The sequence below is a fragment of the Otolemur garnettii genome, unplaced genomic scaffold (assembly GCF_000181295.1).
Source record: "Otolemur garnettii isolate 467f Iridium unplaced genomic scaffold, OtoGar3 scaffold00275, whole genome shotgun sequence".
NCBI lineage: Eukaryota > Metazoa > Chordata > Mammalia > Primates > Galagidae > Otolemur > Otolemur garnettii.
In genome coordinates, this window is record NW_003852670.1 from 1015523 (window position 1) to 1038812 (window position 23290).

The 23290-nt window shown below is 47.7% G+C and overlaps 1 protein-coding gene across 1 annotated transcript in view; it reads left to right on the top strand.

The window, feature by feature from the left end:
- The window catches only part of ANTXRL (anthrax toxin receptor like), a 54501-nt gene that overhangs the window by 25615 nt on the left and 5596 nt on the right, over positions 1-23290 (top strand). Inside the window, exons 2-12 of the mRNA XM_023508766.1 lie at positions 260-341; positions 448-481; positions 1473-1552; positions 1630-1698; positions 2035-2115; positions 2207-2267; positions 6796-6894; positions 11998-12067; positions 12622-12700; positions 17501-17593; positions 19095-19175. Coding sequence (XP_023364534.1) covers positions 260-341; positions 448-481; positions 1473-1552; positions 1630-1698; positions 2035-2115; positions 2207-2267; positions 6796-6894; positions 11998-12067; positions 12622-12700; positions 17501-17593; positions 19095-19175 — 829 coding nt within the window. The remainder of the gene's footprint in view (positions 1-259; positions 342-447; positions 482-1472; positions 1553-1629; positions 1699-2034; positions 2116-2206; positions 2268-6795; positions 6895-11997; positions 12068-12621; positions 12701-17500; positions 17594-19094; positions 19176-23290) is intronic.

The following is a 23290-nucleotide window of genomic DNA, read 5'->3' on the forward strand; positions in this document are numbered from 1 at the left end:
AGGAATGGGGGGAACACAGCACAGTGAGGAATGGGGGGAACACAGCATAGTGAGGAATGGGGGGAGCACAGCACAGTGAGGAATGGGGGGGAGCACAGCACAGTGAGGAATGGGGGGAACACAGCACATGCCTAGCGCCATCCCCCACCCAGGCAGATCTTCCCATTAGACAATGGCTCAAGGACAGTTAAGGAGATGTTTTTTAACAGTCAAACCTCTCCAGCTCAATCTCTTTTTTTAATACTTTTTTTTTTTCCAGAAAAGCCATGCGTGAGCAACTTACCCTGATGGAGGATATTGAACCTGGTGGAGATATAGCCCTGGAGGAAGGAGTTAAAAAGGTACAGATCCCTAGACCTCAGAGAATCTATTCTAGCTTATAAGATCTTAGATCAGTACTAGGTTCACCTCACTACTTTCCCCAGTATTTTTTTCATTTCTTTACAGGCAAATGAGCAGATTCGACAAGCCAACTCTGGAGGTAAGGGCCAGCTGAGTGCAAGGTGTGTGGGCAGGGGACAGACCGGCCTCAGGGAGGTCTGTGTGAAGATTCCTGTGGCTGGGGGTGGAGCGGGGGACACGTGGCACCACTGCTCTGGGCTCTGGGATCCTCCCTGTGCAGTGAGCCTGACCATCTCTGGTCCAGGGTGTCCTGAGAGCCCCCTGAGATCACGTGTGTGTGCTCCTCCTGGTTCTTGGTAAACTTCAGGGCCTGGCCCTACAGCTGGGCTATGGGAAAGGAAAAGAGGAAGCCCAGGGCCTGAGGGAACAGCTGGCATCCCCCTCGGGGGCTCACCTTGGTCCTCCTTCTCCTGTCCTGTGTTCCCTCCTGCTAACTTGCATCCCAGGACTGTGTCTCAGAGGTGCAAAAGGCCATGCAGGGCCCAGCCGACCCTTTGTACCCCACATCTTGGGGCTGCAGCTCTTGTCAAGAGGGCCTCACAGGGAAGGTGGCAGGTAGCACAGGGACCCCTGCCCTGGGGGCTTTGACATAGAGGTCTGAACCCCTGGGCCCAGTGCTGACAGCAGGAGTGCCCCAGGCTCTGCTGGGAGCCAGACCTACCCCATGTAGCCTCCTGAGGCTGCTTTTCATAGGAGGGTCTAGCTGACCCCCCTTCACCCAGGCACAGGCTCATGAATGTGGAGTCATGGCTGAAGCTGCCCTCAGCAGAGGGTGTCCTCTCTGGTGGTTACGGAGAGGCCAGGCAGCCTGCCAGGAAGGGCCTGGACCCCCCTCAGACCCCCATCTATAAAATGGGTCCTGGGCTGAGGCCCTTCTCACCCTAGGAGTGTCTGGGTGGCAGGTGCTCAGGTCTGGGCAGCCTCTCCCCGGGAAGTGAGGGGTGGGCAGCACCTGGCTGTATCCTGAAGTGGGCAGTGCTGTGGCCATGGCAGGCTGGAGCAGTCGTGGAGCTTCTGGAAGTCAGTCCTGGTGCCCGTGCCGACCTGTCCACTCCTGGCTTCACCTGCAGACACCAAGGTTTCCAGCATGATTATGATTTTGCTCAGTGGAAAACTGATGCCAGAACATTTTAAGAAGACGAAGGAAGAAGTGAGTCCAGTGCATCGTTATCAGCACTTTGCTGCATGTGTTTTGGTGACTTACACTCAATGCCTTCTTTCTCTTAGCTTAACAAAGCTCGGAGAATGGGGGCGAACGTTTACTGCGTGGGTGTGAGCAAGTATAACAGACAGCAGGTAATTCAGAACAGGTAATCAGGTCCAGTACTGAGCCCTGCTGGGGAAAGGCATCTAAGGCAGGCACCCAGAGGATTCCCTTATAACCCGCCCCCCGTAGGATTCAGGGCCTCTGCAGAGAGGATTAACAAGGTGTTTTTAAAATCCTCCCACAGCAGAGGAAAGGGTGGAAAGTTCTCCCTGAGAATGGGCTGCTGGCAAAACCAGGCTCTGGCCCTCAGAGTCTTCTACCTACTGTCCCCATGGCCTGAAGGCAAGACACTGTGTTCTGGGCCTGGGGACCTAGGGCATCCTCACCCCCTGGCTAGGGCTCCCAGCCACCTCTTTTCTCTGTAGGTAGAATTAATCGCAGACAGCGCAGAGCACATGTTTGCAATGGATAGTGGACTGGCGGCACTGTATGACCTAGTGGACAGAGTGAGTGGGGCTGAAGCAAGGGGACGGGCAGCCTGGTGCCAGTGCGTCAAGGTTCACACTCCCTGCCCCTTTCCACCCTTCTCTATTCTAGATCGCAACAAAGGCCTGTCTTGAGATTAGATCTGTGGATCCCTCCACTGTGTGTGTGGGAGGTGCAGGTAAGAGCTCAGGCATCACTGCTGTCGACAGGGCTGTGTGTGGTGTCCATGAGTGTGCAAACTGTGTGTGCTGTGCATGTATGTGGTGTGTATGAGGTGTGTGCTATGTGTGGCATGTGTGTGGTGTATTTGGTGTGTGTGTTTATGTGCAGTGTGTTGTATATGTGTGCTGTGTAGGAGCTGTGTGTGTTATGCCTGTATGCGTGTGTGAGTGTGTAACATAAAAAGAGACAAGAGCAATCAGGGCTCAGCCCAGAGCTCAGGCTGATTCAAGGTCGGAGAAATCTCTGTCACCACATCAATAAACTAGGGGGAGAAACAAGGCGGTTAACTCAGTGGGTGAAGAGAAGGAATTGGGCACAGTCCCACATCTTGCATCTCACTGGGAACTGGGACCTGTACAGCCTGTGACAAGGTGTCCACGCAGACTCCCAGTGTGCACAGCCTGAGGGTTTACAACTTGGCACCTGTCCCTGAGGCCAGGAATGTGACAAGGACACTATTCCACCAGCCAAGGTCTCTGTACCAATATGATGGGGACATCCTTGTGTGGTCTAGGGAGGAGATGCCCATTTTTATACTGAGCTCTGTGGGTGAGGGCTGGGTCCTGACATCAATGGGTTCTGTATAACTCGGGCTGCCCTGGGCTTCCTTGCTTCCCAGGGAAGCTCCAGGCCAGCCATGGGTTCTGGCCTTCATATTCCTAACTAAGGCAACCTTGTGTTAGGCTTTGGGGATAGTTAGACCATGCTTAAGTGTGACCTCTGCACCTGTGTGCATGCAGCCTCGTGTCCAATCCTGGTCAGACAACTGCCAGCTCCGGCTCAGCCTCCCATGAGCAGAAATGACGCTACCCCTGGAGTCGTGAGATGTACAGGCCATGGGGTGTGTAGAAGCTGGCACAGGACCCGAGCAGCAGTAGCTGGTGCTGATATTTCCATCACTGGTCCTGAGCTCTGGTCCCTGTCCTCATGCTGTGCAAGCAGTGGGGGTGGAGAAGGGGCTGCTGTGCTCAGGGGGATAGAGACCCCTCCTGCCCCAAAGGGTCTTTTCTTGTTGCTCCTGATGTAAAGCTGCCTGGTCATGCAGCTGGCCTGACAGCTGCAGCCGCTGATGTCCCCTGGACACACAAAGGCTGTGGCATCAGAGTAGCCCTGTCAAGGCCCAGGTGAGAATGTGAATTGTCACGCCTTCCTTGCAGCATCTGAGTCGAGGTGACAGGTGCCTCAGCCCACCAGCTCAGCTCACTGCCTCTGCCCACATGGCCAGTGCTCCCAGGCCTTGCCTGTCAACTGATTTATGCAAAACTGCCTTTACACTGTGACAGTCCCATGCAGGGAAAGCCCAAGGCAGGATCCTGACCCCACATGGAGTAGAATGAGCTGTTGCACCAGACTGTCCCTGAGAAAAAAAAAGGGCCAAGGAACCCAAAAGGGGAGGCCAGGGGAGGGCAGGCTGTCCAGAACCCAGTGTTCAGGCCCTGGGCCTCACACCCAGTGTGGCAGAGGCCCCCACTGGCCTCCTTGCCTTAGGCCTGACCTCCAACCCCACCTCCACACAGGGCTTGAAGACTCTGAGGTGATCACTCCCCTCAGCCCAACTGGCCAGGGTACCTGAGTTCCCTTAGCAGGATCACCAGGCCCTCCAGGGTCCAGTCTGTGTTCTGGCTCCCAGCTGTGCAGAGGCAGGGGTGATGGGGTCTCAGGCTGTCTATAAGCTCTTCTTCAGCTTTAAGGACTGAGCCCACCCATTCTATAGGGCCCCACTTATGGAACACCTCACTCTGGAAGCCTTCCCTCATGGACGGTCCCCTGTGACTTCCTCCAACTCTTGGTCTGGGTCTGTCCCTCTCATAAGTCACTTGTCACCAAGGATATACTGTGACTTCTCGATGTCTGTGTCCACCACATAAGTTTTCATTCAGTTCTTTGCTTTACTTGCAATTTTTTATTATGGAAATTTTCAAACCTACAGCAGAGCACAAAGTATTGCAGAATAAACACTCCTGTATCTATGTACCTGTTACCAGGATTTTTACAACTAATGTTTGTAAAACAAACTATGCTTCCTCTCTGCTTGGCCACAACCCCCATCAGTCCATCTTATTTTTTGATACATTTTAAAGTAGGTTATGTATATCAGGCTGTTTACTCCTAAGCACTTCAACCCTTCATTTTGCATACCTCTAGTTAGAGGCCAATATTCATTTAAATTTTCTTTTTAAAATACACAAATAAAAGCATATCATCGAAGACTTTGATAAGAGCACATGATATCTGCGCCACCCCAGATTCTGTGAGGATGAAGAATATTACCAAGACCCCCAGACTGTATCCCTAGACGTTCCTCTGGGTCCCTGGTGTGCCCTTGAGACTGCCACTATTCTGAGTTTTTCATCCATATGAGAATTTGCCTGTTTGAAATCATCACAGCAAGGGAATGGTGGAGGAGGAAGGAAGGTCTACCTCCCTGCACTGAGGACCTTGGCTCCATGATTTGTCCAGGCCAAGTTTGTTGCTGTATAAACCCAGGAGGCAGGCTATGTGACATTCTTTTTCCTGTTTTTGACTGACCCAGACTGGTGCCTGTTTTTGCAAGCCCATGGACTGGGGACTTCTAGTGGTGGCCTACAGTAGGACATGATGTAAAGAGGCTTTCCCCTGAGGTCCTGTGTCCAGGGGCTACTGTACCATGTGTCCATAAAATGCCTGGGAAACCTGTTATGTGGAGTGGTTGGGGCAGTTCTGGGCAAAGGACACACCTGCATCCAGCCCGGACAATTGCTGTCCCTCCATTTGGCAATGTTCCCTCTTGGTCTGATCCTCCTCTTTTCCCAAAGACAACTGCCATTAACAGTTGATAATTTATACACAGATATGTGTATCTATCTACCTGTTCGTTTTTTTTTTATTTTTAAAATATATTGTTGAGGATTCATTGAGGGTACAAGAAACCAGGTTTCACTGATTGCATTTGTTAGGTAAAGTCCCTCTTACAATCGTGTCTTGCCTCCAAAAGGTGTGGCACACACCAAGATCCTACCCTCTCCCTCCTTCGCTCCCTCTGCTAATCCCTTCCCCACTCTTCCCTCCTCCTTCCTCTCTCTGCTCACCCCGTCCCATTGTCATCAATTGTCCTCATGTCAAAATTGAGTACATAGGATTCATGCTTCTCCATTCTTGTGATGCTTTACTAAGAATAATGTGTTCCACTTCCGTCCACATTAATACAAAGGCCGTAAAGTCTCCATTTTTATTTAATGGCTGAATAGTATATCTACCTATTCTTTAGAAGGATATTTTCACGTAAATGGGATCATGTGGTACAATATTTTCAACCTCCTGCATAGTTCAGGTTAAATGTTTTAAATTTGAAAATCTGAAATTCAAAATATTCCAAAATTATATTATAAATTATTTGAGCACAGACCTGGTGATTACAGGAAATGTTAAAGAGTTTTAGATTTTCAAGTGTTGCCCGTAGCCCAGTAAGTAGGGTGTCGTCCACATACACAGGAGGCTGGTGGGTTTGAACCCAGCCCGGGCCAGCTAAACCATGACAACTGCAACAAAAAATAGCCAGACATTGTGGTGAGTGCCTGTAGTCCCAGCTACTTGGGAGGCTGAGGCAAGAGAATCACTTAAGCCCAAGAGTTTGAGGTTGCTTTGTGCCACAGCACTCTATCAAGGATGACATAGTGAGATTCTGTCTCAGAAAAAAAAGAGTTGCAGAATTTCAGATGCAGGATGCTCATCCAGTGAGTACAATGCAAATATCCCAAAATCCAAACAAAACTGAAAACCAAAAGTCTTCTCATCCCAAACATTTTGAATAAGAAATGCTCAATCTATATCCCATTATATGGATGGACCTAATTTATTTCATCAATCTCTCGGGGTGAAAAATGGAGATGGTTCCTGATTGTTACTATGACTACTGTCCATGCTGCTGTGGACACCTGATGGTATCTCTCTGTACACATGGCTCCCTAGTTACCTAGGACATTAGGGCACACACCTGTTAAAAGTTGGTCAGTAGTGTTCCATTTCTGTCTAAGCAGCTGTGGTAGTGTGTAGTTGTCACAGTCTTCGCCCTTGCCCAGCCCAAGGGAATTTCATCTGCCATTCTTCTTGAAAGTTGGCAGCCATCCATCACTGCTCAATATGGCACAGATTTCATCCCTGAGGCCTTAGAGCACTTAAAGGTTTGAGGATAGGATAGTCCTGGCTGACATTGCCCTGTGGAAGAGCTAAGGCAGATGCCTTTCATGGACTCCTTGGGTCAGGGGCCAAAGGAAGAGGCCACCTGAACACTCAAGGCCCAGCCTTCTCCCCTTGGACCCTCAGGGATATCAGGTGAGGATTTAGCCTGGAAGAAACACAGATGTTCATTAAGGCACAGCTGCTTCCTTGCAGGAGGCCCCTAGGATTTGGTTTGGGGGTGGACTGCCATTAACAGTGAGATCAAAGTGAACACAGCCCTCCCCTCTTCCTCATTCAGAATTTGAATGTTACCCTTGCAGAACCCAAGCAAATAGTTGTTCATGGATTCGGCTTTAATAATGCAAAGGAGCAGGATGATGTTATTTGCAGATTCAAGTTGAGCGAAACCAAAGCCGTTGGTAAGTATCCTCCAAAAGCCAAAATGTTCTAATGAGCATTTCCTTTAAGCCTGCTGTTGGCCTTCAAGTTTCAGATTTTGGATCATTCTGAATTTTTTATTTTTGAATTAAGGGCATTTAAACTGTAGTTGCACTGAGTAAGGTCACGTGGGTAGAGCATTTGGTTCATGGAAAAGGCTTTATAATTTTTTATATTTGTATATATTTGGGGATACGAGTGCAATTTTGCTACATTGATGTGGTGAAATCAGAGCATTCAGAATGCCCATCATTGGAGCAACACAGATTGATAGTGTACCCAACAAGCAGCCTCCCATCATCCACCCCCACCCTTCTGAGTCTCCATTGCCCATCATTCCATACTCTGCTTCATGCATACACGTTATTTAGCTCCCATTTGTGAGTGAAAACATGCAGTATTTGCCTTTCTGTGCCTGAATTTCACTTAATGGCCTCCAGTTTCATTCATGTTGCTGCAAAAGATGGGATTTCATTCCTTTTAATGGCTGAATAGTATTCCATTGTGTTTATGTACCACATTTTATCTAACCTTTCCTTTATGAACAAATAGGTTGCCATTGTGAATAGAGCTACAATAAACATGTGAATGCGGCTAACTTTTTGATATAATTATTCCTTTTTCTTTGGGTAGATACCCAGTAGTAGAATTGCTGGATTGAATGGTAGGTCAATTTTTAGTTATTTGAGAACTCTCCACACTATTTTCCATAGAGATATACAAGAGTTCCTTTACATCCTCACCAATCTCTGCTGTTTTTGTCCTTTTTAGTAATAACCATTCTGACTGGTCTCACACAGTATCTCATTACCATTTTAAATTTCTCTAATGTCATATGCTTGCTAATTATTTGTCCTTTTTTGAAAAATGTTTATCATGGTCCTTAGCCCACTTTTTAATGAGATTATTGGGCTTATGTTGTTATTGTTGTTGAATTGTTTGAGTTCCTCATGAATTCTGGATATTAGTCCACTGTCAAATATTTATTTTGCAAGCATTTTCTCCCATTCCACAGATTCTCTATTCATTCTGTTTGATTGTATCTCTTGCTGTGCTGAAGATTTTAGTTCAATTAAGTCTCATTTGCCTATTTTTGTTTTTATTGCCTTTGCTTTTGAAATATTACTCATGAATTCTTTGCTTAGACCAATATTCAGAAGAGTTTTCTTCTAGTATTTTTAATTTTTCAGGTGTTATATTCAATTCTTTATTTACCTTGAGTTGATTTTTCTATATGGTGAGAGATTGGAGTCCAGTTTCATTCCACTGCATATGACAAGCCAATTATCCCAGCACCATGTACTGAAAAGGCTATCCTTTACCTAGTACATATTCTTCTAGACTTTGTCAAAGATTTATTGGCTATAAGTATTTGGCTTTATTCCTGGGTTCTCTATTATGTTTCATTGATCTATGTGTTTACTTTTATACTGGTACCATACCATGCTCTTTTGGTTACTATAACTTTATAGTATAATTTGAAGTCAGGCAGTCAGGCCATGTGATGCCATCAGCTTTGTTCTTTTTATTTAAGATAGATTTGTCTGTTCAGTGTCTATATTGGTTCCATATAAACTTTAGAATTGTTCTTCTACTTTGGTGAAAAACAATGTTGGTATTTTGATAGAGATTGCATTGAACCCATACATTGCCTTGGGCAGTGTAATCACATAAACAATATTAACTTTTCTCACACATGAGCATGGGATATTTTTTCATTTCTTTGTGTCATCCACAATTTCTTTCATCAGTACTTTGCAGTTTCCTTGTAAAGGTCTTTCACCTCCTTGGTTAGATATTCCTAGGTATTTTATTTTTTGTAGCCTTTGTCAATGAAATACCCTCTTGATCTGACTCTTAGCTAGATTGTTATTTGTATATAGAAACACTACTGATTTCTGTACATTGATTCTGTGTCCTGAAATTTTTCGGAATTCATTTATAAAATCTAAGAGTCTTGTGGAATATTTTAGAGTTTTCTAGAGATTGGATCATTAGTGAACAGGAATAATTTGACTTTCTCTTTTCAGTTTGGGTGTCTTTTTTTTTCTTTCACTTTAATGTTGTGGCTACAACTTCTAGTACAATGTGGAATAAGATTTGTGATAGTGGAAATCCTTATCCTGTTTTAGTTCTTAGAAAGAATTTTTTCAGTTTTTCCCTGTTCAGTGTGATGTTGGCTATGGATTTCTCATATAAAGCCTTTATTATTTTGAAGTTATGTTCCCTCTATGCTCCATTTGTTGAGGGTTTTTGTCATGAAGGAATCCCTAATTTTTTCAAATGATTTTTCTATGTCTGTTTAGATGATCATATGATTTGTTTCCTTAGTTCCATTGATCTGAGATATTTATTGATTTACATATGTCAAGGCCTGCATGTATCAGGGAATTCTCTTGTAGCCAAGATTATAAAAGCTCGTTATAAAGTATGGAGCCCTGTGGGGGTTTTCTCTCCTGGTTTTGCTGAGTCCAGGCACTTCTCCCAGCTCTCACACGGTTCCCAGCCATGCAAGGTGCTCTGAATCCTCTCCTTCATTACTTTTGGTACTTTTTGTCACTTAACTGATGAATTTCTAGCATTCTGTCCTAGATAGTCTCTTAAAAATGTATCTACTTAATTTGCTGGTTCCTGTCTGTGGAGTAGGCATATACAACCTACATCTAGTCAGCCATTTAATCCTTCTCTCTCCAATTATTTGGTGATTGTTAGGCATTGAGGATATTTTTGCAACAGAAGAGTGGCCTGAGGAAGCACACAGTCCAGTGGGCCCTCAGCATTGAGGTGGGTGTGCTCTCCTGACTGGGTGCCTGGGGCACAGCTAGACTTCTTAGGCCCTCCTTAACCTTCTCACTTGGCTTCCTGATACAATCGTCTAATCTAATTAAATTGTATTCCCTGACATTTTAATCCCATTCTGCTGAACTCATAATGACTCCTTTCCCCCAAGGGGCTTTTTGCCCATCCCCCCTCCTTTGCACATGTATAGAGAATGGGGCAGGGGCCATCATTGCCACATTCCCACTTGGCAGAAATGTGTGTGGATCGTCTAACAGAATTCGGTTTTCATTGTGCAATATTTTCTCAGGAGTAGCTTAAGGAATAAGCAACTCCTTCTTAGGAAGAGCTAATGTTTATTGAGCACTTCTTATGTCAGATACTGTGCCAAGTGCCCTATGCAGCCTATCTCCATGAATTCTCCATCCCTTGTATGGTGGAAAACCAGAGGCAGGAGTGATAGACAGCTCCCAGGCAGAGGTGGGAAATAGACCCAGCAAATCTGTCTGCCCTGCCCTGCTGGTTCCTCTGCCTCCCTGAGATGAATGTTCTTGGGGAAGGTGAGGCCCAGCCCACTCCTAGAAAGGGCAATCAAATGCTTCCTCTGCTGCCCTGTGGGTGCTCTGCTTTCCTGTAGGTCATCAGTCTCTCTCCAAGGTGGACCAGCCCCATGTCTCCTTTGAGAGAACCTGTGTAGTTGTCCTGGTGCCTCTGCAGATGGCCTCTCTGCTCCTGGTGGGTGTCTGAGCCAGGAAGGACTGAACCTGGTGTGAATTGCAGGGAGCTCAGATGCTCTGTTGAGGACTGATTTTGTTGTTCTTAATTGCTTTTTCCTCTGATGAAAGCACCTGGGGAACAGTTTAGAAATAGAGAAGCATTATTAAAACATATTTAAAACTCAGGGTTTCTATATGCTTTGTGTTTTCTCTCCTTAGAGTGCCATAGCTTTATAATTGAAAAAGTTTTCACATGGCAAGTGAAATATTCTCTTCCATCAGTTGATCTTGGCTGGAATCCTCTTTTCCCAGCATCCAGGCATTTCTGGGCCCTCTGCCCATCCTGATACTGAACTGCTGTCTCCAGGTGCTGGCCACTTGCCCTCCCCTCCAACTCCCTATGCTGCTCTGAACACCGGTCTGGAAAGTCAATTTATACCTCCTTGGGGATTTTTCCCCAGTTACTGTCAACTATTCCACCTCTCAGAGGCAAATTCTTTCACCCAATCTTTTTTTTTTTTTTTTAAAGTGAGACAGAGCCTACCCTGTCACCCCCAGTAGAATGCCCTGGCAAGATAGCTCACAGCAACCTCACACTCTTGGGCTTGAGCAATTCTCTTGCCTCAGCCTACCACGTAGCTAGAACTAAAGTCACCTGGCACAATGCCTGGCTAGTTTTTATTGTTTTCTACTTATAGTAGAGACAGTGTCTAGCTCTTACTCAGGATGGTCTCGAACTCCTGAGCTCAAGCAATGAATGCACATGAACCACCATGCCTGGCATCGTGCAATCAATTTTTATATCTAGTTCTAATTATTAGCATCAATGAAGGATCAAGTGGCTCAGAAATTCATGGCTAATCTGTTTATTGAGTTAAGACCAATACACTTTGCCACATGGGGGATATGAGCCATTGCATGAAGAATAACCCTGGCCTATGTGGAAAAGAGAAAGATAAAAGAAAATGCTTCTATGGATAAAGAAATTTTGTTATAATATTATAAAATTATATTTTAAGTCACAGATTTTATAATTTTAAATACTAATTATAATTTTTGTTAAAAATATTATACACTGTTGGGAATAGGGAAATAAAATAAAAGCATTAGCCCTAAACCCAAACAGAAAAAGTACTATTAACATTCTTAAATTCAGCATAATAAATTGAATTTTACTTGAAGATGATCGAAGAAAAAGAAAATGAAATAGAATTGAAGAGCTTCACACAGAAATGAGCCTGTTCCTTCCCCTCCCCTCCCTCTCCCCTCTGCCCATGCACGGCCCTTGGCACTCTCTGCCATGTGCTTTCCTCCTTGAGTTTCATTTTGTTGTCTGTCACACCTGCAGGCCCTAGACACTAAGTCCCTTGAGAGCAGGGGGCTCTGCCTGACTCATTCCTGTTAAACCCCACAGCTCTGCACAGGACTTGGGGCATCTGGGAGCTCAGCCAGGGGGTCTGTGAATAGAGGAAGGCACAGAGGAGAAGCTGGTGCCAGGCCAAAGTGTCAGCTCTGCTTGTTGAGGTCAGGTGTGGGAGAGGGATGGCAGATGGATGTATGTACTGACATTCCCATGTCATTTCCTTTTAGATGCAAAACCAATCAGTGTGGATGAGACCACCATCACTTGCCCTGGACCAAAGATGAGCATATCTGGACAGTGAGTGCCCCTGGTAGGGGCTCTAGTGGGCAGGAGATCATGTGGTCGGTACTTGTCACCATGACATATACAGAATGTGGGATGCCCCTCTGCTGAGACAGCATGTGTCTGTCTGCAAGTGGGCTAAGGCCACCCTCCCCTACCTGCCCTTTTTGGTAACCTCCAAGGTATTCAGGGACATGTGAAGGTCTGCTGAGGAAGGCAAGATGCAGGATATGATATGTCGAAGGAATGGTACATTTGTTCCAGGTCACTTTTCAAATCTAAGCCAGCACACACTACAAATACAGAGGGTCTGAATGGGGACATGAAGCAGCCAATTTTTACAGTGGTGTTAACCTCCATGCAGGACCTCTCCCTGCCTGACTGTTGGCCATCACTGCTGAGGCTGACCTCATAGTGCTTGGAGCCTGTGCTGTGGCTCTTTTTGGCTCTCCCAGTGCTGATGTTCAGAGTCATTACTAGAAGGAGACTGATGTATGATTGGTTTGAACCAAGGGCAAGAGCTGTGTCCCTCTCAGAGGGTCTCACCATCTGCCTTTTCTGTACTTAAGGCAAATCTTTGTTGAAGTCAGCCTGACCGGTGGCAGAACCTTCCTCTCCAATGATGTCAGCATAAAGAGCACCACCTGTGTGAGTACTGGAATGCAAGGTGTGGACAATTTAACACTTCACCTCGGGTTGTCTAGAATCTCTGCACTAGACACAGGTGCAGCCTAGAGAGCCCAGAGAGGGTGGTTGGTTTACAGGTAATCCCAAATTGCTTGAGCAGACAGGCAGCTAGAGTGGTTCCATCCTGGCTCCCAGGTGGAACAGGAGGGTAAGGCTGCAGGACTGGCTCCTGGGAGCCAGAGTCCAGAACATCTAGGGTACTTAGCCCTCCATGTTGGTACCCCAGGTACAGGGGATCTGGAGGATTCCACAGGCTACAGCCAAGGTGTGTGTGACTGAGTAAGGGTCCCTACTGCCACCCTGGCCCCAAACTCACTCACAACCCTCAGGCCCCCAGGCCAGCCTGGTGAACACCTGCTGTCATGCAGAGACTTCAGCTCCTTTCTGCCTCTCCTGCTTTCTCGGGCTCCTGAGCCATCCCTGTCCACCCTCTGACCTCCATGGTGTGTGTCCCCTGCCTTGAAGGAGAAGCTGCCAAGGGTGAGGGCCACAGTTCAGTGCAGAAAGGGGTTCCTGGGGATGAAGGAGCTGCACCCAGGTGCCTGCTTTTCAGTGCTTCCCATGATTCGTGCACGTGGGCCAGGGCAGGATGACAGGAGGATATGCTGGGGGCCAGGACAGAGGCCTGAGCCTGCTTGTACTACCCTGTGCCCAGTCTCAGCTAGTGAGGGCCCAGGAGCTTACAGTGCCTGAATCTGCCTTCCATGCATGGATCAGCAGACTGAGGCACAAATGGGTCATTAGGAAGCCACCCACTGACAGCCCGAGGGCACCACACAGGTGTAGGAGAGAGCTCAGGAGCAGCCTGGTGGCTCCAGCCAAGCCAGCAGCCTTGCCCTCAGCCTAGATGGTGCCTCTCCTTCAGCAGCCTGTTTGCTGGCACAGGCACCCTCTTCCCCTCTTCCTCCCAGTCTTCCTGCCCAGAGCTTTGGGTTTTGGGGGGGGACTGGGCAGCTGTGTTCCCACGGGTGCAGCCAGATCTCCCTTCAGTGGGAAGAACACCCAGGAAAATAGTCCCCATTGCTCACACCCCACACGGACGTGGTCCCATGCTAGGAATTTCTCTGATCTCTCTACACCCTACATGTGCCCACTGGGGAGATACTCCCTCCCTTTGTCCAGATGTGGAAACTGAGGCTTAGAGCGATGAGTCCATGTGCCCAAGGTGGGAGAGCCAGGCTGTGGGGGAGAGAGGCTTTGAGACAATGCACAGGGTCTCCTGCCCCAGCCCGGGCCCTCACCCCTTCAGTGGTTCTCACCATATCCCTGAGTTATCCACTGACATATGTGGTTGAGGGTGGGTTTGTCAGACCATAGAAGGTCCTGGGACTTATAAGACAGAGTCTTTGAGCAGAGCCAGAGGAGGTCCCACTCCCAGTGTGGTACTCAGAGGTGGGGACCTAACAATAAGGGGAGAGTGGGCAAATGGGGCTACACAGGCCCTCCCCAGGTTGCTGACATTTGCGCTGTTTACCAGGCATAGTCCGTGGTGATCTCTCTCTTCTACAGACCACCGGTGTACCACAGCGATACAGTGGGCCATGGTGGGAGCTAGGCCCACGACAACTCACTGGTCCACCACAGAGCACCAGTAGATCAGAGGACACTGGTTCATGGCAGGATGTGGACACAGTACAGCAGTTTGGTTCACAGAGCGACAGCGAATTAGAGGACACTGGATCACAGCAGGATGAGGACCACTCACAGCAAGCTAGTCTGCCACGGAGCAACAAACCAGAGGATGCTGGATCATGGCCGGAGGAGGACCAACCACATCAGGCTAGTCTATCACAGAGCCGCAATGCAGTAGAGGACATTGATTCACTGCCGAATCGGCCCACCGTACGTCAAAAAGAAGTGCGAGTACCAGTAGATACAATAGTGGATGTTGTTGATACCTTAGCCCATGGTGTGGCTGGAAAGGAAGAGGAAGAGGAAGAAGCATTTTCACTAGGGAGCTGGACAAACAACACCTATTTACTCCTGGGGCTCGCAGCGGCCCTGGTGTTGATCCCATTGTTGGTGTGGGCACTGTGGAGGCTGTGCAGAAGGAGGGTAAGGGCTCACCAACCACCTAGCCCTAAGCCCTGAACCCCTTAGAAGGCACTCACCTTCTAAGGAACACAGACCTGTGAGGGCTCCATGGTCCTGCCTGTGGGTAGTTTCCCATCCTCTCCAAGGGCATCAGGGGAGGGACACACTATGTCCATGCATTCCCAAGCCCAGAGACCTTGGGCTTCCTGGGAGCCCCAGCCCAGGTTTGCCACGGAATGTGGCCTGAGATGCCTGGACACAGGGCCAAAGCCTGCCCTGGATTCTCAGAGAAGTGACTCCAGCCCCTGAAATGGCTGCATCATATAAGCCCATCTTCTGGAAGCCCCAGGTGGAGAAAGGGCCAGGAGCTGGGATCTGTATTGACAGAGGAAGGGGGACCCCATAAGCACTGATGGCTCTGAATGTGTGTGGGTGCTGACCAGGGAGGGTCAGTAAACCCTGGACCTGCGGGACCTTTAGAATCCAGCATGGCTCTCTGCCCATTTCCAGTGCCTTCTCCATTCTTTCATCTGTCAATATTGAGCACCAGTTCACCCTGGGTCCCATGATGGGTGGGGGGAGGGACAGAAATGTAGTAGTTGCCATTCCCACCTACAGGAGCTCACAGTCCTGCCTCTGATCCAGGGCCACAGAGCGACATCTCCACCATCATAGGATGTGGCCTGTGTCCTAGATGAAGCACAGCCCAAGCAAAATGGGAGACACTGGCCCGGGGTTGGCAGGGGAGGTAGAGGGCTGGGAGCTGGGGGTGGCAGGACCCAACCCGAAGAGCTAGAGAAGACAGAGGGCAGGGCAGAGGGAAGGAAGGACAGACCATTGCCACAGAGTCTAAGTGGGGCTATCTGTGCATGGGGAGAGTGAGGAGAGAAAGCCCCAGGACTGGTCCCTGATGTGGTACACCAGGGGTGCTCCCGGGACAGAGTTCTTCCAGGGGAAGGGCAGTGGAGTGTGTGCTCTTGTCCTCATGTGGGCTCAGGGGTGATGAGAGATACGTCCAGGGGCTGGGCCTCTCCAGGTCCCAGGCCCTGTAGACTGGCTGATCTCCCAGGCCCCCATAGGGTGGTGCAGGGGCTCCCTGTGGGTAAGGGGGAGCCTGCTGGCCACAACATCACATGCTCAGGCACCCAGACTGACACTCTAAAGTCGGCTCCAGTCCTGCTGCTCCAGACCAGCATGTCGTCTGTGTGCAGGGCCCAGGCAGAGGCCACCCCACCCCCATCCATCCCACATTTGTCTTTTTTGAACATTCTAGACCATCCAGGAGCCAATACCTATGTTGAAGGAAAGGGTGACTCATGGTTCTGTGCTGACATGCTCACCTGACTAGAGCACTGACCCTCACCAGGAGGGACCATGAAGCCTGTGCTCCTGAGTCCCCATCTACCTCAGCAAAGAAGTCACAGAGGGGCAGGGCAGGGCCTGGGAAGAACTTGGGACTCAGTGATGTCACCCAGACAAGGTCCTCTGTTCCCAGCACCACCTGTCTGTCATGAGCCTCTGTCACAGAATGTGCAACTTGGGCCTCCCAGTTTCAGCACCTGCCTAGAACCCTGCTGAGATAAATGGGGCTCTAGTGTCATCCTCATGGGGCTGTGGGTGGTGGTGGTGGTGAGGACTCAGGTGAGCTCTGGAGAAGGAACCTCATGTTTCAGCTACTGGTCCCATCCCAGGCTCTGCATGTAGGTGCCATTCTGTCTGTAGTGTTTGACCCCTGTCTCCTGGTAGGGCCTAGGGTTGGCTGGGCTCATAATGGAGGGACTACAGGGCTGAGGGGCGAGGGGACGCCTAGCCCCATTAAACATAGAAATCAAGGGTTGGGAACAGGCTGTGGCTCACAGGAGCTGGGGACACCCCAGGGGCCATGAACAGTGGTGAGTGGCTGAGGCAGGAGGCCCTGGGCTGGACTGGGGTGGAAACAGGCTCTGATGCAGGGTGTCAGGGTCCCAACCAGGAGGCAGAGTCCGCTAAGATCTGTGGAACTGGCATTACCAACTACAGAAATATAAAGTTAGGAATGACAATAAAGAGAGAGCCAGGAGACACAGAATAGAATTTTCAAAGGTGGGAGCTCAGAGGACCATCACTCATTCGTGTGCTCTGGTGAGTGGCCTTGAATCTCTGTTCCACTGAGCTTTTTTTGAAATCTATCTGCTGGGTGGCACCTGTGGCTCAGGGAGTAGGGCGTCAGCCCCATATACTGAGGGTGAGGTCTTTGGTCTCCATTCTGCATGCACAGGGTTGGCCTCTGAGGTGGGCAGCATGAGCCTGGGGTGCTGCGTCCACAAGGCAGAGCAGTTGGACATGGGAGGTCCCTGCTAGTGCTGAGACCATCACCCAGCCTCCAAGACAGGCTTCCACCACCACAGATGGCTGCAGGAGGACCCAGGGCACCGGACAGAATTATTGGCCTTTAGGGGAAGAACCATATTTGCAAACTGGGAGAAGTTTGTGTGTTTCTCCCTTGGAAGACATTCCCCTATGGTGGGTACTCCTCACTGATCCTTTCAACAAGAGTCTGCTAAGGAGCTAGCCCTGTGCAAGGGGCAGGGTCCATGGACACCATGTCCCTGCTGCCCAGAGTCTACTGGTCAAGGAAACAGACGGTTGTGTTTCTTCTCCTAGGGGGTAGAGAGGAAGGTCTCCAGTCTCTCAGACCTGCAGCATTCATCATGCCAGCCTTCACCGTCACCTTCCTGTGTACCACAGCAGCCTGTTAATGCATGCCCCACAGTGATTCTTAGTTGCTGTGACAGGCAAGGAGGGGGAGTGTGCAGAATGTGTCGGATGAATCTGCTACATGTGAGTAGGATCCTCTGAGGAAGGGCTGCAACACCCAGGCTGTGACCAGGGGAGGTGGGGACAGTCAGGTCACACTACAGAAGCAGGCGTGGCTCTATGAGCCCTGGACGTGACCATTGAGTGCTGAGGGAATACCAGAGGCCCACCCTCCCTGGAGGCCAGGGAGGGCAATAAGTTGAGGGCTCCTGTCCCCCCACCGCTAGCCTGTCCTGCACATGAAGCTCCTTTTAGGAAGAATTCACAGGTTTCTTGACAGCTATAGTGGGTGACATCTGGCCAGTTCCTAGTACTCACAGAGGTGCTACCAACTGGCTTGGGTTTCAAACCACCTCCCTGTGGTTATATGAGTCAAACAAACTGAGTCACAGGGATGTTTGTGCATGTCAGCCTATAATAATTAAAGGGTCAGAATATAGAGTAAAGAGAATTTATTCAATCACAAAGTTAGAGGCTGAGCTGATCTGGAAGCACAGATTGTAAGGAAGAGAAGTCAGTGTTTCAAAGTGTAGCAGTTTGGGATTGTTCATATAGACAGAGTTCAGGGAAGTTTAACAAAATGTCTACATATTTCTACCTAAGGCTTAATGCATAGGTACAATAATGTGATTTGTTGAGGTTCTCTTTCCGGAAAGGGATAGTTAATATTTCACACTGGAGATGTAACAGTCCTAGGGTGCTAAGTGCCATCTGGTCCAAGGTAAGTACAGGACAATAAAGGAGGCAGTTAAACCAACAAAGATCAGAGGGTTTTTCCGTCCTCCTTTCCTCTCTTGGCTCTGACTGAGGTTGGATCTCTTGCTTCCTGTTAGTGGCTTCCAGCTCTGCTGCCCCCTAGAGGGCAGCAGGGAAGCCAGGCCTGCCTCTCCCACGAGTGAGGGCACAGAGAAACCAAAGCATGCCTCCAAGAGAGGAAATCACTTGCCAGTGGCTTATTCCTGCTTGCAGGGCACAGCCCCTGCCCCACCCAGTCCAAGGCCCAGTAAGTCCAGACTGCAGAGCCCTGGGGCCCTGGTGCTGCCCACCCAGCAGGGCCTCTTTCTGGTCTGAACTCTGTCTTCCTCTTTTCTCTGCCCTGGTCTTAGGCACCCATCCTCCAGAGCAGGAAATGGCCTCTCACCGGCCCTCTTCTCATATGCCACCTAATGCAGGCCTCCTTCCCCTGTCCCAAGCTTCTGCCAGGCCCCCTGTTCACACTTCCCTTCAGGACCTCCGCTGAGCCATCACATGTACCTCTAACTTTTGGACTGTTCTCCTAAGCCTGCCCCTGGCTTCTCCTCTTCCTACACCAAAAATACTGTTTTGTTTTAGATTCCAAAACTACCTGTGACTCTCAATGACCACCCTTTGGCACACCAGGCTCCCAAGACTTCTCCCCAGGGGAGTCTGGAACTTTGTCTCTGTGTGCTCCTGGGAACAGAGCTGTCGGGGGCAGGGGGGTCTTGATGTGTCTTTAGGCAGCATCCAGGCTGTCTGGCTTCCTCATGGCCATATTGCTTTACAGGATAGTATGGGTCCTATGTACAACTTCTTTCAACCAAGCTGCAACCAGTTGCCGTTCATGTGGTTTCCACGCAGGTTCCAGGTGAGCTGGGCATAGGGCCCCTCCCAAAGGGCAGAAGGCCACGGTTTTTACCCTTGAGAGTGACCCCTTGGGACTGTGGCTGAGGGAGCCATGTCAGGGCACCTGCAATGCAGGAATACCCTGGGCAGAGGGAAACGGTACCCACGGGTCTCCCAGATCATTTCTAGACAAGTCACCCTGAATTTCCTCTTTTGGTCCCTGGGTGCCAGGGGTGCTGGTGCATGTGGTTGACAATGTGTTCTGGACAACACTGACTAGTTCTACAAGGTGGTAAAGAGTCCTTCTTTGTGTCATCTCCTTAGGACCATGAGGAGAATCCAATTTGTTGCAGTTATTCTCCTTGTACCTTAATGTTAATGAGGATTTATATTGATTGAGTGGGCCAGTTGCTAACCTAAGAACCTTCCATGCTGTCACTGCTTTAGTCCTCCCAGTGACTATGAGTAGGTGCTACTATTTTTTTAATTTCAGTTTACTGAGGGGTTTACTAAAGCACAGAGTGGTTCAGGAATATGTCTCATGTTTGAAAGTCCAGGATTCAAAGAACTGGAGTTGAACTGCCCTCCCCTTTTGGATCAATACCTGAAACCTCATGATAGTAACCCCCAACCCTGGAGAGGGCTGGCCTGCTCAGGCCCTGGGGCCCTGCAGAGCCATATTACTGGCTGCATCTGTGGCTTATCTGCCTGGGCTTTTCATGGTCCATTATTTTGCACAGGGACCTCAGCTAGGGACCTCAGGTCCTCAGCCAGGGACCTGAGTCCAATTTGGTCCTCAAGTTGTGTTGGAAGCACTGTGCTGGCCACATTCCTGGGACAGAGGAGAGAACTGACCATTAGAGAAGACCTTCCCTGCCCCGAGGTTGGAAGCTGGCTGCCTCCTATACGGTGGGAAGAGGGGGCTTCAAGCTCCCCATGACAGAGCCACCCCAATATGGCCAGGCACATCCTGATGGTATGTCCTAGCTCTGGGCCCAACCAACTCATGGTCAGAAGGTTGGTGATGGGTGGAGCATGCTGTTGATGCTGTCCTGAGCTCCAAGTAGAAATGGATAGAAGTTATCCCTGTACCTCTAGGCTGAGATCTGAGCCAGGTTCTGGTCACTCTTGACCTAGGCTTAGCTCTAAGTTCAGTTTGTGGCCTGGGAGAGGGAGGGCCAGGGTCTTATGAGGTGAAGAAGCCCCCAAACTGTGCCAGGTGATATGGAGAGAGTGGAGGGACTCTGTCTGGCTTTTGTGTTGGGGAAAGGGATTCAATTCAAATGTTCTGGGAAATTGGGACTAGGGTAATTCTTCCCAGTCAGGCTTCAGGGAAGGTAGCATTGTGGAGGCATTATCAGAGCTGATATCAGGCTCAGAGAATGACCTGTCAAAAGGAGAGATGAGAAGGAGGGCTCTTGAGGCAGAGGAATGAGAGAGAATGCTGGGGGCACAACCAAGTCTTGTAGTAGTCCATGCTGTGAGTGCCTAGAGGAAGAGTGGTTACAAGCCCAGAAGCTTTTGGGGAGACTGATTTGTGGGGTTGGATGTAGGAACTAGATTCTTTCAGCAGTAGGGAGCATCTCTAAAGGGTGTCAACTAAGAGGGAGGGTGGTTGTGACAACTGGACTTTGAGGTAGGCAGGGAAACCAGGTTAAAATATTTGAGTCAGCCTAAGAAGAATTCCTGAACTCTTGATTGGGCAGAAGGAGTCCAGGTGGGTGAAAAGGATGCTGAGTGGGCAGCTTTATTCATAGATGAATCAAAACAGAGTGTGAGGGGGCATAACAGGAAAATGAGCATATCTTATATGGGGGCCAGTAGGTGAGACAAGAAGAAGGCACATGCCAGGGCTAGGTTCTGGAAGACAGAAGAGCCAGTCTCATTAAGAGAGAGAGTCTCAGTAAAAAAAAGCAGCATTCAGGGCCCATCTTCACTGACCTACCTTGATTCTCAGGCCCTATCCAGGGTTGGGACAATAGCATGTACATAATTCCTGTTTTTTTTGGCTTGGCTTCCATTTATTTTTTTTTAAAAACTCTGCTATGAAATTTACTTTTTAAGTTAAAAAATAATTGTTCCTAGTCATTGGGGTAAAGAGAATAAAGAAGAACAAAGAATAAAAATAAATAAATATAGCATACATGATGTAAAGAACAACATTAAGTGAACAAGTGTTTGTATTATGGGCATTCCAGAAAGAGAAAAAAAGGGGAAAGGTAAGAAAAATATATTTGATGAAATTAAAGAAGAAAAATTCCCAAGTATTGAGAAAGATATGGACATCCAGGTCTAGGAAGTTCATAAAAATCCCAAATGTATTCATTTGAAACAAGTCCTCTTATTTATATTATTGAAGGTCAAAGACAAAGTATTCCAAAAGCGGGAAGAGAATAGTGGCAAGGCACATACAAGGGAATCTCTATTAGAATAACAGTGGATTTCTCAGCAGAAACCTCACAGTCTGGTAGAGAATGGGATGATACATTCAAAGTACCAAAAGAAAGAAACTGTCAGTCAAGAATATTATACCTAGGAAAATTATCCTTCAAAAATGAAGAAAAAATAAAAATTTTGACAGAGTGTCAAAAAGTGAAGGAATCCATCACTGTAATTCATGCCTTACAAGAAATGTTCAAGAGGATCATATATCTGGAAATAAAAAGATGCTAACCACCTTCATGAAAACACATAAAAGTATAAAACTCATTGGTAGAGCCAGTACACAAATGAAAAAGAGGAAAAAATAAAATCTTATCACTACAAAATACCACCCAACTGCCAATATGAACAAGAGAGAGCAAGTAAAAAAGGATTTATTTCTCGTCTGTACAAAACAACTAGAAAACAAACAAAAAATGATAGAAGTTAAGTCTTCACCTATCCATAATAACTTTGAAGGTAAATGAATTAAATTCCTCACAGAAGTAGACTGGTAGCATACCTATAAGAAACTCACTTCATTTGTAAATATACATAAAAACTGAAAGTGAAGGGATGGAAAAAGATATTTGATAAAAATGGGGACCAAAAGGGAGCAGCAGTAAATATACTTACATCAACAAAACACACTTAGAGTCAAAAGCCATGAAAGAGACAATGAAGAACATTACATAATAAAGGGATCTACTAAGCAAGAGAATATAACAACTGTAAATATATATAAACCTAACATCAGAGCCACAGATATATAAAGCAAAGATTATGAGATATAAAGGGACAAAGAGATCCCAGTGTAATATAATTGGGAACTTCAACACCCCAACATCAGCGTTAGACAAATTATCTAGACAGAAAATCAATAAAGAAACATCAGATTTAACTACACCATACCAAATTGACCTAAGAGATATTTATAGAACATTTCACCTAACAGCTGCAGAATACACATTCTTTTTACCAGCAGATGAGACATTCTCCAGGATTGACCATATGTAGGATGGCAAAACAAGTCTCAAAAGATTTTAAAAATTGTAATTGTATCCAGTATCTTTAATCTGATTGTAATGGAATAAAAGTAGATATCAATAACAAGAGGAGTCTTTGAAACTATACAAATATATGGAATTAAACAACATGCTCCTGAACAAAAAACAGGTGAAGGAAGAAATTCAAAAGGAAATTTAAAAATGTGTTGATACAAATGAAAATAAGAGCACAACATACCAAAACCTATGGGGCACAGTGAAAGCAGTATTAAGAGGCTACCAATATTTATAGCAATAAATGCCTAAATCAAAAAACAAGAAAGATTTCAAATAAACAACCTGATGATGCACCTCAAGAAACTAGAAAAGCAAGAACAAACCATACCTAAAATTAGTAGAAGGAAAAAAAAGAATAAAGATTAGAGAATGGATAAAATTGAGATTAAAAAAATACAAAAGGGCTCGGCACCTGTGGCTCAAGTGGTTAGGCGCCAGCCACATACACCTAAGGTGGTGGGTTCAAATCCAGCCCGGGCCCACCAAACAACAATGATGGCTGCAACCAAAAAATAGCTGGGCATTGTGGTGGGTGCCTGTGGTCCCAGCTACTCGGGAGCCTGAGGCAGGAGACTCGCTTGAGCCCAGGAGTTGGAGGTTGCTGTGAGTGTGATGCCATAGCACTCTATCCAGGGGGACAGCTTGAGGCTCT